This window comes from Nesoenas mayeri, assembly GCF_963082525.1.
Source record: "Nesoenas mayeri genome assembly, chromosome: W".
Lineage (NCBI taxonomy): Eukaryota > Metazoa > Chordata > Aves > Columbiformes > Columbidae > Nesoenas > Nesoenas mayeri.
The window spans coordinates 776698-792427 of record NC_137553.1 but is presented as its reverse complement, the minus strand read 5'-3'; the positions used below and the strand labels follow the sequence as shown (position 1 = coordinate 792427).

General features: G+C 41.7%; 1 protein-coding gene across 4 annotated transcripts in view; it reads left to right on the top strand.

Annotated features, from left to right (window-relative positions):
• The window catches only part of SPIN4 (spindlin family member 4), a 53763-nt gene that overhangs the window by 33711 nt on the left and 4322 nt on the right, over positions 1–15730 (top strand). For all 4 annotated transcript variants that reach the window (XM_080361860.1, XM_080361858.1, XM_080361857.1 and 1 more), the window contains 2 exons: positions 13246–13499; positions 14412–14645. In XM_080361860.1, the coding sequence (XP_080217986.1) occupies positions 13246–13499; positions 14412–14645 (488 nt within the window). The remainder of the gene's footprint in view (positions 1–13245; positions 13500–14411; positions 14646–15730) is intronic.

Genomic DNA, 15730 nt, shown 5'->3' with positions numbered 1-15730 from the left:
ATGCCCACTGTGGATCATCATACCTTATGTGTCATTTTCCTGTTATACATTATCATTACAAATCAACCTACTGTAGAATAGAATAATGCAAATTACAACAATTCCAGTTATTAACAAATATTGGATAAAGCTGGTTAGCCATACTAATAAGGAAAACAAATGCATTGAAAGTTTTTCACCAGTTAGTCCCCAGTCCATATAAGGTAAATCTGTATCATTCTGATATGCTAGTGCCTCTTCCTTTGGTCTCTTCTGTTTCTTTGTTGCCCTCTGCTGCAGGGACAGACGCTGTATCTCTGGCATTAGGTCCTGCGTCATTTGTCCAACTCATAGTCAGGTTTAACATATTTTGCAGGAAGCCACTTCAGTCCTGTTGGAAGAAGAACACACACATACCCCCTTCCCCAGGTGGTTAACTCTACAGGCCCTTGCCACTGACTGCTGTATAGGGGATCCTGGTACAAAACCTTTGGTCTCTGAGACAGTGAATCTGGAACACGGAAGTGTTTTTCCACTGCTGCAATAGAGGAGGGAGGCATAGTACGATTCAAAAAAATTAAAGTATATGTTGCATTGTCTAATTGTTCTTGAGGCATCGTATTCCCCCTTTTTTGTTTTAATAACATTTGTTTCAGTGTGGAATGTGCTCGTTCAATGATAGCCTGTCCAGTGGGAGAATGTAGAATACCTGTGACATGTGAAACACCCCATTGCTGTAAAAAATATTGCGTGGATCTAGCAGTGCAGCCAGGACCATTGTCAGTTTTAATCTGTTGTGGCACACCCAGCATAGCAAAACAGGGGGTCCAGTGATGCTGAACATCTCTGCTTTTCTCACTCGTATGTGCAGATGCACAAAGCATACCTGAAAAAGTATCTATAGAAACATGTACATATTTCAAACAACCAAAAGATGAGACATATATAACAGCAGTCTGCTAAATGGCATTAGCTGTGAGCCCATTTTGGCCTTCATGTTTATTGGATATTGTTTTCCCTTACCAGATTGAAGTCCTGTTTCAGATCTATCAGTGTAGTGTTTGCTTTATCGAGACATTGGCTGTTAATACCAGTGGAAATACAGCATTTGAAATTTCCTTGGAGATTTCTCACTTGCAGCAAGCAGATCTGCACCATCCAAGCAGCTTCTTGTGGGACATGCAACTAAACAGAATTCTCAGAAAACATTATTTGAGCTTACAATTTTCTTAATGAATCTTGACCCAAGAGAGGTGCAGGGCTTTCTGGCAACTACAAGAATTCATGTATTAAAACTTTGTTCCAGATTTGGCATTCCATTGGTCTCAAAAAATGGTCTTTCTTTCTTTCTTTCCCATGTTCTCAAAAACGATCACGGTGAATTTAGTAAGAAGTCTCTTACAACCAGTTACCACAGAATAAGTCCATTAACAAATTTTTGGTTTAATTTTCCAGTTTCATTAGAAATATGGATCTGCTAGGGATGCCTTTAAATTTCACCCTCAGACTGCTCCATTCAGTATTACAGCGCTGCAGTGGGGGGGAGAGAGAACCCCCCTTTCATCACCTTGAAAGCGGAAGGCCATGTTTTTCTATTTTTTTTTCTTTCTCTTCTTGCTGCAGTTCAGATACAGGCAAGGCCACGCATGTGGCGTTAATTGCTGGTGCTAAGTGGGAGCTGCCTGGGAGCTGCCAGGGAGCTGAGTTTATCTAGCAGCTTGATCCAGGCCTCAAATTTATGTTCAAACAGTACAGCACAGGCCTGGGATATTTTGCTTTTTTATTTTCCCATTTCATTCCATCCATAATACACTCTATATACAATTCTAATTAGCTGAGCAATAGTTACATTCCTCAGCCCCATGTACCTTTTGCAATTTCTTACAGGTGTCAATAAACAGCATATTAACCATCAATCCATTACTTTAATTTTCCTAGATCCAAATCAGGTCATATTCTAGCAACTTTTAAATACAACCTCCTCCAAGTTCACATCCATCATAGCATTTAGTTCTCTTTCCCATAGCTCCAACAAACACACAAATTCAATGCAAATCAGAGTTTAACAACAATTCTTTTCTGGTCTCAAAATTATTAGATAACAATATGAGCAATTACTCTAAGGTGTAAGGATCCATCCTAAGGGGGAGCAAGGTGGAATTTTAGCAGTGGAACCGGTTCCCATTTTGTAATTATCTCCCCAAACAAAATTCTTTTGGTACCAAATATATATATACGCTAACTAAAATACTGAGCTCAGATATGAAAACCAAACACCAAGTTCAAATATGCAAGTGGATCGCAGTTACACTTATTCAAGACAATATCTCAATTTTAGCTTTGCACCTTTGGGCCGCTCACTGCTCAGCCAGGTGGAGGCACCGCTGGGTCTCCCTGACAAAACAGGTCAGTGCGGCTGGAGCCCAACCGGCACCCGCCCCCCCCACAGCGAGCTGGGCGGGGCAAGGCTTTTATTAGTGTCTCATCTGGTGCGCTACAACTGTTATCCCCAAACCAGGATTCTTTACCTGGTGTGCATACAAAAGAGCCAAACCCAGCACATCGAGATGAGACACAGCCTATCACAGAGTTGCGCAAGTCTGGATGCTGGAACAAAGCTAGCATGCTAGAAAGAAAAGTAACAGCTGTTAGACACAAAATCTTATCATCACGTTCACGCAGTGAAGAACTAAATTACTCATGATCTTCTGTATTATCACAAAACGCACATTTTGAGTCAACGGATTCTCATGATTTAGCACTCTGTGAACTTACTGTACCATATAACAGGCAAAGACTTATTAAACTGTAGTATTCTTAGATAACTACAAAGAAAACAGGTTAATAAGGACGACATCTATGACTGCTGTGTTATATAGCGCTGTTGAGGACAGTGTTTACTGACATGACCCTCATTACTGCAAATAAAGCACTTAAGACTCATTTGATTTACACTGAGCTGAGACAACGTGGCTGCTAATACCGGAGCCTGATATGTTTCAGTCTGTATATTCTGACAAACCTTAACATATTGCACTATATCAGTGGCTTTACCTTTCACTAACAACAAAGCAGCCTGGCAGTCAGAGTTAGCATTGTCATATGCCAGTTGAAGCAGTAGAAGTTTTGCTACATCTTCATTTTCAATCTGCCTTGCTATAGCGGTTTGCTATGAAGTCAGTGAAGTTTATATAAGACTCCTGCAGTCCCTGTCTTGTTGTTGCAAATGAGCTTATGTGCTACCCTGCCTCTGGGACCCAATGCCATGCCCTAATAGCAAGACAAGTTGCCTGTTCAAAAACCTGCTGCAGAAGCCCAGCCTGTGCCTGTGGAGTGATATACTGTCCGGTTCCTAGCAACATATCCTGATTTATCCCTGCTTCTGATGACAAATTTTCCAAGACCTGTTCAATCACAAGATCTTTATTCTCTAATTGCCACACAGAATATTGTGCTGGTGTCAAAATTGTTTTAGCAAGCAATTTCCAATCCCATGGAGCCATTACGTACGTGGCACCAATACCTTCAGTAATTCCCATTGTAAAAGGACTATGTAACCCATTCTCTTGCACAGATTTTTTTAACTCCTTAACCATTGTATAAGGTATTCCGTCATGTTCTGGTGATTGTTGTGGTTTGTAAATAACTGGAAAGGTGAAAGAAAAATCGCCCTGCTCCATAGTCTTTTCACAGCATTTTGCATCACCCCTTTGTGTTCTGCTGTCTTAGTCATGAAGGGGTTACTGGGTGCTGTATAAGCATCATTAAAATCAGGCAAGGGAGGTGCTGAAGACAGAGTTTTAGACTCCTGACCCAGCTCCACACAGATTCCGGCCTTATCTTTACACAGCTGTGATGGCATTAATGATGAATGCAAAACTGGCTCTTTTTTGAGATCTACAGAGCCTGACTCAAAAGGATGAGTGCTGTCAAGACTCAAATCATTAGCAACCTGCTCATTTGTGTTTTTCTGTCCCTCCTCCCCTGTTTGCCCTTGCAGAATGTGCTCTGCTGACTGCAACTGCGATAGTGCAGAGTATACAAATCTCCAAGTTACATGCAAACCATCGGGGACTGTAAAACCTGAATTCTTTTGCGTGTGTAGATATTCCCCGACCTGTTTCCAAATTTTACTGTCAAACGTCCCCTCACTTGGAAACCAAGCACAATGCTCTTTCACCCATACCAGGAGCGAGGCTAGCTGCTTCTCAGAAGTACGATACCCAGAAAAATGTAATATCTGCAGTAAAACCTGAAAATACAATTCATGTTCCTGAGAAGTGGCCTGCCCCATACTAACGCAATCCCGCAGCTCTCTCGTTCAACGAGGATGGCTTGTCCCTATTTATACTGTAGGGATTAATGTGGCCACAAACAAAATTTACTCACCTGTTGGATTGCGTGGTAGCCGCCAAACACACTGCTCAATGAAGAGCTTCCAGGGGTCACACACTCACATGGGGCACCACTTGCAGCAATGAGGAACGACGCACACCAGATGCAGACAAAGATTCACGCACAGACAGAGATCTTGTTCAGGAAGGAGCGCAGAGCCGAGCAGAGCAGAGAGCTGAGCCAGGCTGAGACCCTCTTTATTAGCCATTGACAACTTCTAGGACTTACAGATATGGGCCTGGACTAAGAGGTTACACAAGATGTTTTTCCAATAATTGTTATTAAAAACACACTGCACTGATGTTATCTCTGTTTCAGTTACTGTTGCTTTTCCATGTGAGACACGGAACCTGACACACCAATGTGATGTTCACAGAGTTCGCTTTATTGCCGGACCGGGCTAGCCTCATAGCAAAGCTGCCCTGTCCACGCGCCTTGCAACAATGTGATTGGTTGTAACTCCTGCTATACAATAACGTGATAGGCTGCACGTACTGTCCACGCTCTGCACGCGTGTGTCCGGCGATTGCTCATTCATTGTTACCTTCTCATGGTGCTCCTTTCCTTTCTTTTGTCTCTGGCTTCACCTCTCAGCCAGGCTGGTGGCAACCCCATCCCCCCGGGGCAGGGGGGGGGCTCTGCCACTACATCTCCCCCTCTTTTATTTAATATAATATTAACAATACGCTGTATCATGCTTTAAAGACAGTGCGAAATACAGCAGTGTGAAATACAGGGTAAGAACATTAAGGCTAATACAATTACAATTAACAAGAACGGACCTGTTTTCAATATTCCTTTTAACCAAACAAGGCATCCAACCCAAAAAACCCGACATCTTCTGTAATTTTCCTGTTCTGCAAATCCTTTATCTTTTTATCTTTTAAGTTCAAACAACATATACAATCAAACTCTTCATAACTGTGACCATGGCCAATAACAAAAAATGAATTGCTGCTCTGTTTTACAAAGTGGTATGCTCAACACTGGCTACATCCGTTGCTAAAAGTGATAACACCTCTGAGGTTAAGGGTTGTCATCATTGCAATCGGTTTCTTCTCTGTTAGCTAGCCAAAGTCTCACCCACTTTGCTGGGATCCACGAATTTTTATGGTTACCTGTAGAAACACAAACAGGTGTTGTACCTTCCACTGGACGAGGAAGGTTGCAAGTGTGTCAGAATGGTATGCGGGACCATTGTCTGTTTTGATTTGTGTAGGAACTCCCATGACAGCAAAAGCTTGTAATAAATGACGCTTTACCACTTTTGCGTTTGCTGAGGTCAAAGCTGTAGCCCACAGCAGTCCTGAACAGGTATCTATGGACACATGAATGTACTTTTGTCAGCCAAATGGTGCAAATTCAGTAATATCAGTTTGCCATAACTGACCTGGCTGCAAGCCCCGAGGATTTACTCCCTTTTGTTGAAAAGGCACTATGCGAGCGCAATCAGGACAAGCTGCGATAATGGATCGAGCGCTTGTTCCTTGGTAAGGACAAACAGTTTTCGGAGTGATGCTGAGGACTGATGGAAGAACTCGTGAGCTTGTCTGGCTTGTTCAAAAGGAGATACATCTGTCACTGCCACGAGTTTGTCTATAATGTTGTTTCCCTCAACTAGACCACCTGGTAGGTGAGAGTGGCTTTTTATATGCATTATATATACTGGCGCTGTCCTATAATCTAACACGTTCCACAAATCTAACAATGCTTCAAACAACAAGGAATTGGAAACTCGCTGCAAAAGCGCTCTATGTATTCTTTGTACAACTCCCACAACATAAAGAGAATCTGCTACCAGATTAACTGGGCAGTTATGCCATTTCTGTAATGCTGCTAAGCACATTTAGGGCAGTTTCTTTTAATATGTCCTGTCTGTCCGCAAGTAAAACATGCTAGGCCACAAGAAGAAGGGCTTCGGCCTTTCATTGCAGGCTTAAGTGCTGCAGCCAAGGCCGCAGCGTGGGCTTGAGCATGTATTTTTGCCTTTTCTACCTCCCGTTGCAAAATCGGTACCCGTGTACAAGCTTCCACCATCTCTGCCAGAGAAGCAGTTTTTCCCAAAACGGCTAATATCTATTGGCACTGGGTGTTTGCATTCATCATGGCCAAATCTTTCCCCACAGCAGCTTTTGCCTCTGGAGTCAGGTTAGGAGAAGCATCTATAGCTCCTTTTAAATGTTCCACAAACTTCGTATATGGTTCCCCAGGATCCTGCTTTATTGTAGAATAGGGTGGCACAGGGTTACCTATATTTGGCAATTCTTTCACTGCCGCCAGAGCAAGCCCTTGCGTTTGCTGCAAAATCCTTGGATGAAGCGCTGCCTGAGTGGCACCATCTGCATATTGCCCACGACCCAGTAATTGGTCCATGCTAGCTAATTGCAATGGATCATCAGCTGGTAAATGAACATTTTCTAATACTACCAATTCCACTTTCCCCTGCCACTTGTCCAAGAACAGCAAATACCCCGTTGGAGGAAGCAATAATTCCGTCAATGCCCTAATATCTGTTGGAGTTAGTACTTGCCCCTTGAAAAATGAATCGATTAGCTGCATCACATGCTTATTATCCATACCATATTGCATAACTGCACTTTGCAATTGCTTATCTGTTTTCCAATCAAAGGGCGACCACTGCCTTTGTCCTCTATTATCTATGTGCACTGGCATTGCTGTAATACTGCCAGGTAACATGATCCCTTCAAGGGTTGCATCCCTGATTACCCCTTGCCAGCGTTGCCCTGCATTATAAGAATGATCTCGAGGAATATCTCTACCCTGATGCACAGGGGCAGCACCCAAATTGTCATTACTATCACTGCTATACAATTCCCTTGTGTTTCCCTGTGGATCAGTAAGTCGACGCATATTTGCAAACCGATCTGCTAACCCAGTCTCCAGCCCTTTTCCATATCGCGCTCTCGAATATTCATCTGCTTCTCTTACAGACCACATCCCATCTTCAACACATTGTCTAGCCCATTTTTGTATTCGCTCCCTTTTAATATGGAGCTCCTCAGGAGTGAGGTCTAATTCCGCCAACTCCCTTTCCTGTTTTCCCTGTTTTTCACATTCCCTGCTACTTGCTTCCAACCCGTCCTTAATTGCATCTGACGCCTTTTTATATGCTATTAACCGTGAAGTTTTACTGTTACCGCCATCTAGTCGCTTCATAGCATTTAGAACTTCTTGCATCTGGCTCTCCTGCCGTCTCAGTAAGTCCTTCAGGCTCTGCACGTGGCTCTCCTCCTGGAAGTCAGGGCGATTCTGCGGTGCTCCATCCTGGTGCTCCATCGGGCCCTCCGGCAAAGGCACGTCAGCTGGATTCACTTGTCCTGGCTTGTTGAAACTTGCTGGTTGCTGCCATTCGTCGTCGGAGGCAGGCAATGGCTCAAAAGGTGCAGAGGGTATAATTTGCTCTCTGCCCCAGAACTCCAGATCTGATACGGGACATACCAGCGGTATTGATTTTTTGGAGTTCTCAGACGGGGGGCAGCTCGTGGCGGGCGGCTCCGGGGGGATGGCACACAGCTCCGGCTCCTCTGAGACTTCCTGCATCAGCTGCCTGACCTCCCGCCAGGGTCCGACGAGGTCGCAAGCCTCGCGGCTCCCCCTTGTGACCGCTTCCCATAGTTCAGTCCCTATGTCCTCCCTTGTACCGGGAGAAAAAAATTCGTCCCTCGATCGGACACACCTCTTCCGCTGGGCGAAAGGGAGCAGACACTTTAAGGCGTCTTTTTCAAAATACCTTCCTGTTCGTGCAGCCAGCTGCAGAATACTTTTCATAATTATTTTTTCTTCCGCGGATGCCGCGTTTCCCATGCCACCTGCTTCCCCGTAGGCCTACTTTCCGCTATTCTTCGAGCGCAGGGCTATCTTCACCCTCCAGGTGGCGTTTTTTCCTCGCATCTTCACTTCCAACGATCTTGCTTCCATACGAAGTATCACGTCGGGGTCACCAAAATGTTGCGAGAGACGGAACCTGATATACCAAGGTGATGTTCACAGAGTTCGCTTTATTGTCAGACCGGGCTAGCTTTATAGCAAAGCTGCCCTGTCCACGTGCCTTGGAACAATGTGATTGGTTGTAACTCGTGCTATACAATAACGTGATAGGCTGCACGTACTGTCCACGCTCTGCACGCGTGTGTCCGGCGATTGCTCATTAATTGTTACCTTCTCATGGTGCTCCTTTCCTTTCTTTTGTCTCTGGCTTCACCTCTCAGCCAGGCTGGTGGCAACCCCATCCCCCCGGGGCAGGGGGGGCTCTGCCACTACAAGTTACGTTCCCATTCATTCACAGACCAGGCCCAAGGACATTCACACCATACATATGGGGGCAGTTTTCCAACCTGAGATATCATTCTCACTGGCCTGGGCTATCACTTCTTACACTCATAAAAAACATACTTCTGCATAACCTGTCCAAGGCCATTTAACTGGAACTGCTCTTCCCACAGGATGCCATCCAGAGGACCTAGACAGGTTGCAGAGTGGGCCCATGAGAACCTCCTGAAGTTCAACAAGGCCAAGTGCAAGGTCCTGCACATGGGTCAGGACAATCCCAATATCAGTACAGATGGGGGGATGAATGGATTGAGAGCAGCCCTGCAGAGAAGAACTTGGCAATAATGGTAGACAAAAAATTGGACATGAGCCAGCAGTGTGCACTTTCAGCCCAGAAAGCCAGTTGTATCCTGGGCTGCATCAAAAGCAGTGCAACTAGCAGGTCAAGGCAGGTGATTCCTGGCCCTCTGCTCTGGTGAGACCCCACCTGGAGTACTGCGTTCAGCTCTGGAGCCCTCAGTACAGGAAAGACATGGACCTGCTGGAGAGGTTCCAGAGGAGGGCCACCAAGATGATCAGAGGGCTGGAACAACTCTGCTATGAGGACAGGCTGACAGAGTTGGGGTTGTTCAGCCTGGAGAAGAGAAAGCTCTGGGAGGACCTTATTGTGGCTTTTCAGTATATAAAGGGAGCTTGTATGAAAGACGAGGTGAGTTTTTAACAGAGCCTGTAGTGACAGGACAAGGGGTGATGCATTTAAACTGAAAGAGGGTAGGTTTAGATTGAATATAAGGAAAAAATCTTTACAGTGAGGTTGGTGAGGCACTGGAACAGGTTGCCCAGAGAAGCTGTGAATGTCCCATCATTGGAAATGTTCAAGGTCAGGTTGGATCAGGCTTTGAGTAACCTGATCTAGTTAAAGATGTCCCTGCCCACGGTAGGATTGGAAGTAGATGATCTTTAAAGGCTGATCTTTCTACGATTCTGTTATTTGTAGTAAGTTAGAAACCTATGTTTTCTTTTGTATTATATGTTCAGATGCAAACAAAAATAGTTTTTCTTTGGCAATTTCTTGTTGGAAAATCATATTTCTTGCTATATTAACCACTACAAATTAGAATAAGTGGCTGTCCAGTAGTACAGCCTTTAGACAAAGAAAAACTTGAACTGCAAGTATACCTAGCTGCTGCTTGATTTGTAACTGCATTTACAATGCTTTTTACTCTCTCCAAGGTGTTTTAAAAGGCAATTACCAGTTTGAACTTAATTATATAGGGTTTTTTCATATTTTTTAAATGACTGAAGCTTTTTCCTTAATTGTACAAATTTAAATGTTGTGATTATGTTTTATAGGCAGAACATAACATTGACTGTGGTTAAACATGAACAGTAGTATTTTACCTTTTTCATCTTTAAGTTTTGAGCTTCAGTAGCAGTTGGTTTTATTCTGAGGATGCCTTAAACCTGAATTAAGATTTATTAAAACTAGATAAATTAATTGCATGCAAAACAAACTCATTTTCATTGTGACCAGGAACCAAATCTCTCAATTCTTGATAATAAAATATTACTGAGACTATTATAATGAAAAAAAAAATGGCTTGAGTAAGAGCTAGTATTTGAACATATGTTCAAGCTTCTGTGGAAAATTAGAACCAACTTTTCAAGGGAGTGCCTCTTAAATGGAAGAGGTCAGCATTTCTAGAATACTCCTAACTTTGACAACACAGATTATGAATGCAGACTGACCTCATTGAAAAGGTTAAATCATCACAAAAGTTGAATTTGATAAAAGATACTGTGGAACTCTGCTAAGATTTTCATGGAGAATGAAAATCCTGGGTAATTATAGACTGGTCAGCCTCACCTCTGTCCCTGGGAAAGTAATGGAACAGCTTATCCTTGGTGCCATCTCAAGGCATATCAAGGATAAGAGGGTTATTAGGGGCAGTCAGCATGGCTTTACCAAGGGTAAGTCATGCTTGACCAACCTCATAGCCTTTTATGAGAATGTAAGAAGGTGGATGGATGATGGCAGAGTGGTGGATGTGGTCTACCTTGACTTCAGTAAAGCCTTTGACACAGTCTCCCACAGCATCCTCACAGCTAAGTTGAGGAGGTGTGGTCTAGACAATAGAGTAGTGAGGTGGGTTACAAACTGGCTTAAGGAGAGAAGCCAGAGAGTGGTAGTCAATGGTGCGGAGTCTAGTTGGAGGCCAGTATCTAGTGGAGTGCCTCAGGGGGCAGTACTGGGGCCAGTATTATTCAATATATTCATTAACGATTTAGACGAGGGAATAGAGTGTACTATCAGCAAGTTTGCTGATGACACCAAGCTGGGAGGAGTGGCTGACACTGGAAGCTGTGCTGCCATCCAGAGACCTGGACAGGCTGGAGAGCTGGGTGGGAATAACCTGATGAAATTTAACAAGGTCAAGTGTAGAGTCCTGAATCTGGACAGGAACAACCTCAGGTTCCAGTACAGGTTGGGAAATTACATATTAGAGAGCAGTGTAGGGGAAAGGGACCTGGGGGTCCTGGGGACAGCAGGGTGACCATGAGCCAGCACTGGGCCCTTGTGGCCAGGAAGCCAATGGTACCTGGGGTGGGTTAGAAGGGGGTGGTCAGTAGGTCAGAGAGGTTCTCCTGCCCCTCTGCTCTGCCCTGGGGAGACCACACCTGGAATCTTGTGTCCAGCTGTGGCCCCTCAGTTCCAGCAGGACAGGGAACTGCTGCAGAGAGTCCAGCGCAGCCACCAAGATGCTGCAGGGAGTGGAGCATCTCCCGTGTGAGGAAAGGCTGAGGGAGCTGGGGCTCTGGAGCTGGACAAGAGGACACTGAGCGGGGACTCATTCCTGGGGATCAATATGGAAAGGGTGAGTGTCAGGAGGATGGAGCCAGGCTCTGCTGGTGACAACCAGGGACAGGACAAGGGGCAATGGGTGCAAACTGGAACACAGGAGGTTCCACTGGAAGAGGAGAAGCAACTTGTTCGTGGTGAGGGTGGCAGAGCCTGGCCCAGGCTGCCCAGGGAGGTTGTGGAGTCTCCTTCTCTGCAGACATTCCAACCCGCCTGGACACCTTCCTGTGTAACCTCATCTGGGTGTTCCTGCTCCAGGGGGAGATTGCACTGGATGAGCTTTCCAGGGCCCTTCCAATCCCAAACATACTGTGATATTGTGAAATTCTGGAGGTGGGACAAGTTGAAGGAATTGTACATCTTGTTTTTAATAGAGTTATGATTACATCTTCCGCATTATTAATTTTATATATTGTTTTTATTATTCTTCAAGAGTAATTATGAGACTTAAGTGATACAATTGCTATTTGTGTCTTTTGGATCTGTCATACATGGGCTGCTCTGTGAGCTTTCATTGTTCCTGGAGACTTTTTTTTGGTCACTGTCATTAATCTAAGGATGGATAATGTTTTCTGCAACTGATTTTTCTTTTTTTTTAGATGTTACTTTAAGCATGCTACTGATATGTATATTTTATTGCCATTTAAATGAAATGTGCTATAACTGGTAACTAATCCAGAAATTTACTTTGCAATTAGCTAACATTCATGAGAATTTTAATCAAGCAACCCTCTAAATATCATTTTTAGGAATGAATGTGCATATTTTAACATACTAAAATAAAGGTAATATATGTTTATCACCTATGTATGTACTGTCATAATGTTCATATGTTTCTTCACCTGTATTCCCAACTGTCAGTTTCTTTTTTCAACTGAGTAGAACAAAACTTGTGTAACTGTTGTAGTGGGTTGAAACTGTCAAATAGCTTACATGACTGTTTATCAGAGCAACTGATATTCACCAGAAGGAATCTTTCCATGCAAGTTAGATTAAAAACTGAGGAAGGGTAAAAAGTATATTTAATTTATTATCTACTTTAAAGAGTATCTCTTCTACTGCTGTGACTTTTGCATATATTTTTTCTTCTATTGTGCTAAAAAGGAATGTTAGAAGAATATTGTCACTACTATGTGTCTTTAAAAACATTTTGAAGTCAAAGATACCTATAAGTGCAGAGGGAAGAGAAATTTCCTTCAGGTGACAACACAGGTTAGGGAAAACAAATGCTTTGAAGAATTTTAGTCAACTACCACTAATGTTTCCACTGACTTCCTCCTGGGGTAAGGGAATTATGTTTACTGTTCTGCAGAGAGCAACAAAGTAGCAAAAGTATAATGCTGTTAGGCAACATTGCTCTTTGAGACCCAACTTAGGGTTTTAACAAGCAAGTATTAATATTGATGTTCAGTGTATAATGGCTAAAATAGTTGTTTTGGCTTAAGCAAACTAGTTTTAGGAACTACTATTATGAAAGCAACCTTATACAAAATGTTGAAAGCATCCCACTACATTTCAGTGTGTGTTTTTTTTTTTCCTTTTCCAGTACAATGTAATATGCTTTATACCCTAATTTGAATAAGGTACACTAAGCTATACATCTTATGATTTAATGTATTTTTATTAATATAATATATTGCATTCTTAAAGCATACAACTCTTGTCTGGAGTAGAATTTTGAGTATGTACTGGTTTAATGTTATGTTTGTATCTGTGTACAGAAAGCATAGAAACAATGTTGGACCAAGCAAACCTATTTCTCAGCCTCGAAGAAACATTGTAGGCTGCAGAATACAGCATGGCTGGAAAGAAGGGAGTGGACCTGTAACACAATGGAAGGGCACAGTTCTTGATCAAGTTCCTGTAAATCCCTCTCTCTATCTTATAAAGTATGATGGATTTGATTGTGTGTATGGACTAGAACTGCACAAAGATGAAAGAGTTTCAGCACTTGAAGTCCTTCCAGACAGAGTTGGTAAGAAGTTTTTTTCCTATATGTGCATATGTTGTCAGAACATTTAAATTTTATTACATTATTTTTCATCACATGGCAGAAAATCTAAATGCTATTTATTTTTTCTTGATCTCACAAAGATTTGATGATACCAGAGAGTGTAGTGCTGTCTTTTGTCTTTAAATGGTAAATTCTGTATTTTTTCTTGTTTAGAGTCTTATTCCTAACAAGCTTATGTACATGTAACATTGATATTTCTATTAAAATTTAAATTCTGAGCCAGCTGAGAAATGTCCTGGCTATGTTGTCCTTGTGCATGTTTGGCGGTAATTATGTGTTTGGTTGGGTTTTTTTGTTTTTGTTTGTTTGTTTGTTTTTGGTTTTTTTAATGTGCTTTCCCTAGGTATTATTACAAACAAAGGGCAAAAAAGCATTTTCTAAGTGAAATAACTTGACTAGTAATAAGGCTTTATTGGTTTTCATAATTAGCACTGAATTGTTAAATTGAAGGTTTTTACAAACTGTAAAGTTCAGAGTTTACCGTAGTAATTACTTGTTTCAGAATGGAATAAGTTCTTGGTTTTCCTGACTGCAAAAAGCAATTGCTAGAATGGGTTTAAGGGGAAACAAACTGAATACCTTCATTAATAACTTAATACAGCTGCTGTGTGATTTTTATGATAGTTTGATTAATTGGAGGGAGGGAGGGGTGTACAATGGTGGAAAATGTCGATAAGAGTGTTAAGGTGTTAAAATAATTCTTCAAGTTCTGCAGTTCTTTGGTCTTCAGCTCTCTGGAACAGAGATTGTTTTGTATGTGAATTGACTAAGTTTGAAAGAAAATTATACATGAATCTGGATAAAGATTATTTTTTACAAAGGCTTATTTCTGTACTTTTGAATGGACATACTGATGAACTGCTGCCATTTCAGCTTCATCTCGAATTAGTGATGCCCACCTGGCAGACACAATGATTGGCAAAGCTGTGGAACATATGTTTGAGACAGAGGATGGCTCAAAAGATGAATGGAGGGGGATGGTCTTGGCTCGTGCTCCTATTATGAACACATGGTTTTATATTACCTACGAGAAAGATCCTGTCTTGTACATGTACCAACTCTTAGATGACTATAAAGAAGGTGACCTTCGCATTATGCCTGATTCCAGTAAGTAGGCCAGTTACTTTTTTCTTCTGGAAAGCAGCATCTCTCTTTGTATTATTGTTTGAGTTATGGTTTATGTATGGAAAACAGAGTTGACAAACAAGGATCTTAGTAAGTATCAAAAATAACAAAGTACAGTACAACAGAAAATACATCTGTATTAAACAACTTCTGAAATATTTTACTTGAATCAGTGGTGAAATATGCAATAAATACTGGAAAATCCTTTTCTGTAATAATTCCTAATTTTGATAAAGATATAAATACTACTGTGGAAGTGATTACACTTAGATTTTTTTTTAACAGAAACTGACAAATTAGAAGACTTCTATTGTTTTTTTTGTTATAGAAGTGTCACAAATCAAGAGCCATCTCAAGGAGTTGTATTCCTGAAGTAGTTCTTATAAGAATAATGGTTTGGGGCTAACTAAAATAGTCAGATTAATTTAGTTTGAGTAGGCATCTTCAGTTTGGAAAGCTTTTGAATAGTTTCTTGGAGGAAAGAAGCACTAATCTTTTGAAAACTCATTTTCTCTCACATGTTTAAACACATAAATAGGGAAAAAATTCAGTAGGATAGGAGGGATATTTTTTCTGCCTTTTTTGAAGTGAAAGTTATTGGGGTTTTTTCCTATAAATACAGAAGGATTTTCAGAGAATCAGTATTGTCCAAGAGATTTGGATAGCTAGTACAAAAAAAAAAAAAAAAGAAGGAAAAAGTTTGTCAAGAATATTGTATTCTCCTGCATCTCAAAAGTACTTCTCTGACAGAGAGGCAATTTTGGCTTTAAATTATTAATTAGATAACTAGTGTTTGGCTATGCAATGCACTGCATAAATATTATTTAAAAGTCATTCATTGAGTTTCTGAGACTGTCTTTCTTCAGATCTAGCACTGATAGTCTGATGGCTGAGTAAACAAGTGGCACTTGTTTGCATAACCTCTGTACTAATCCTGTGGTTTTAGATTTTTTACAGTCTAACAAAAAGCAACATATATCTGTGGCTTGAAGAAAATGAGCTACAAATGTTAATGGAAAAAGTGACCTCTCTATTTCTAAAGAAACAAATAAAGCATGCTCTTTCAG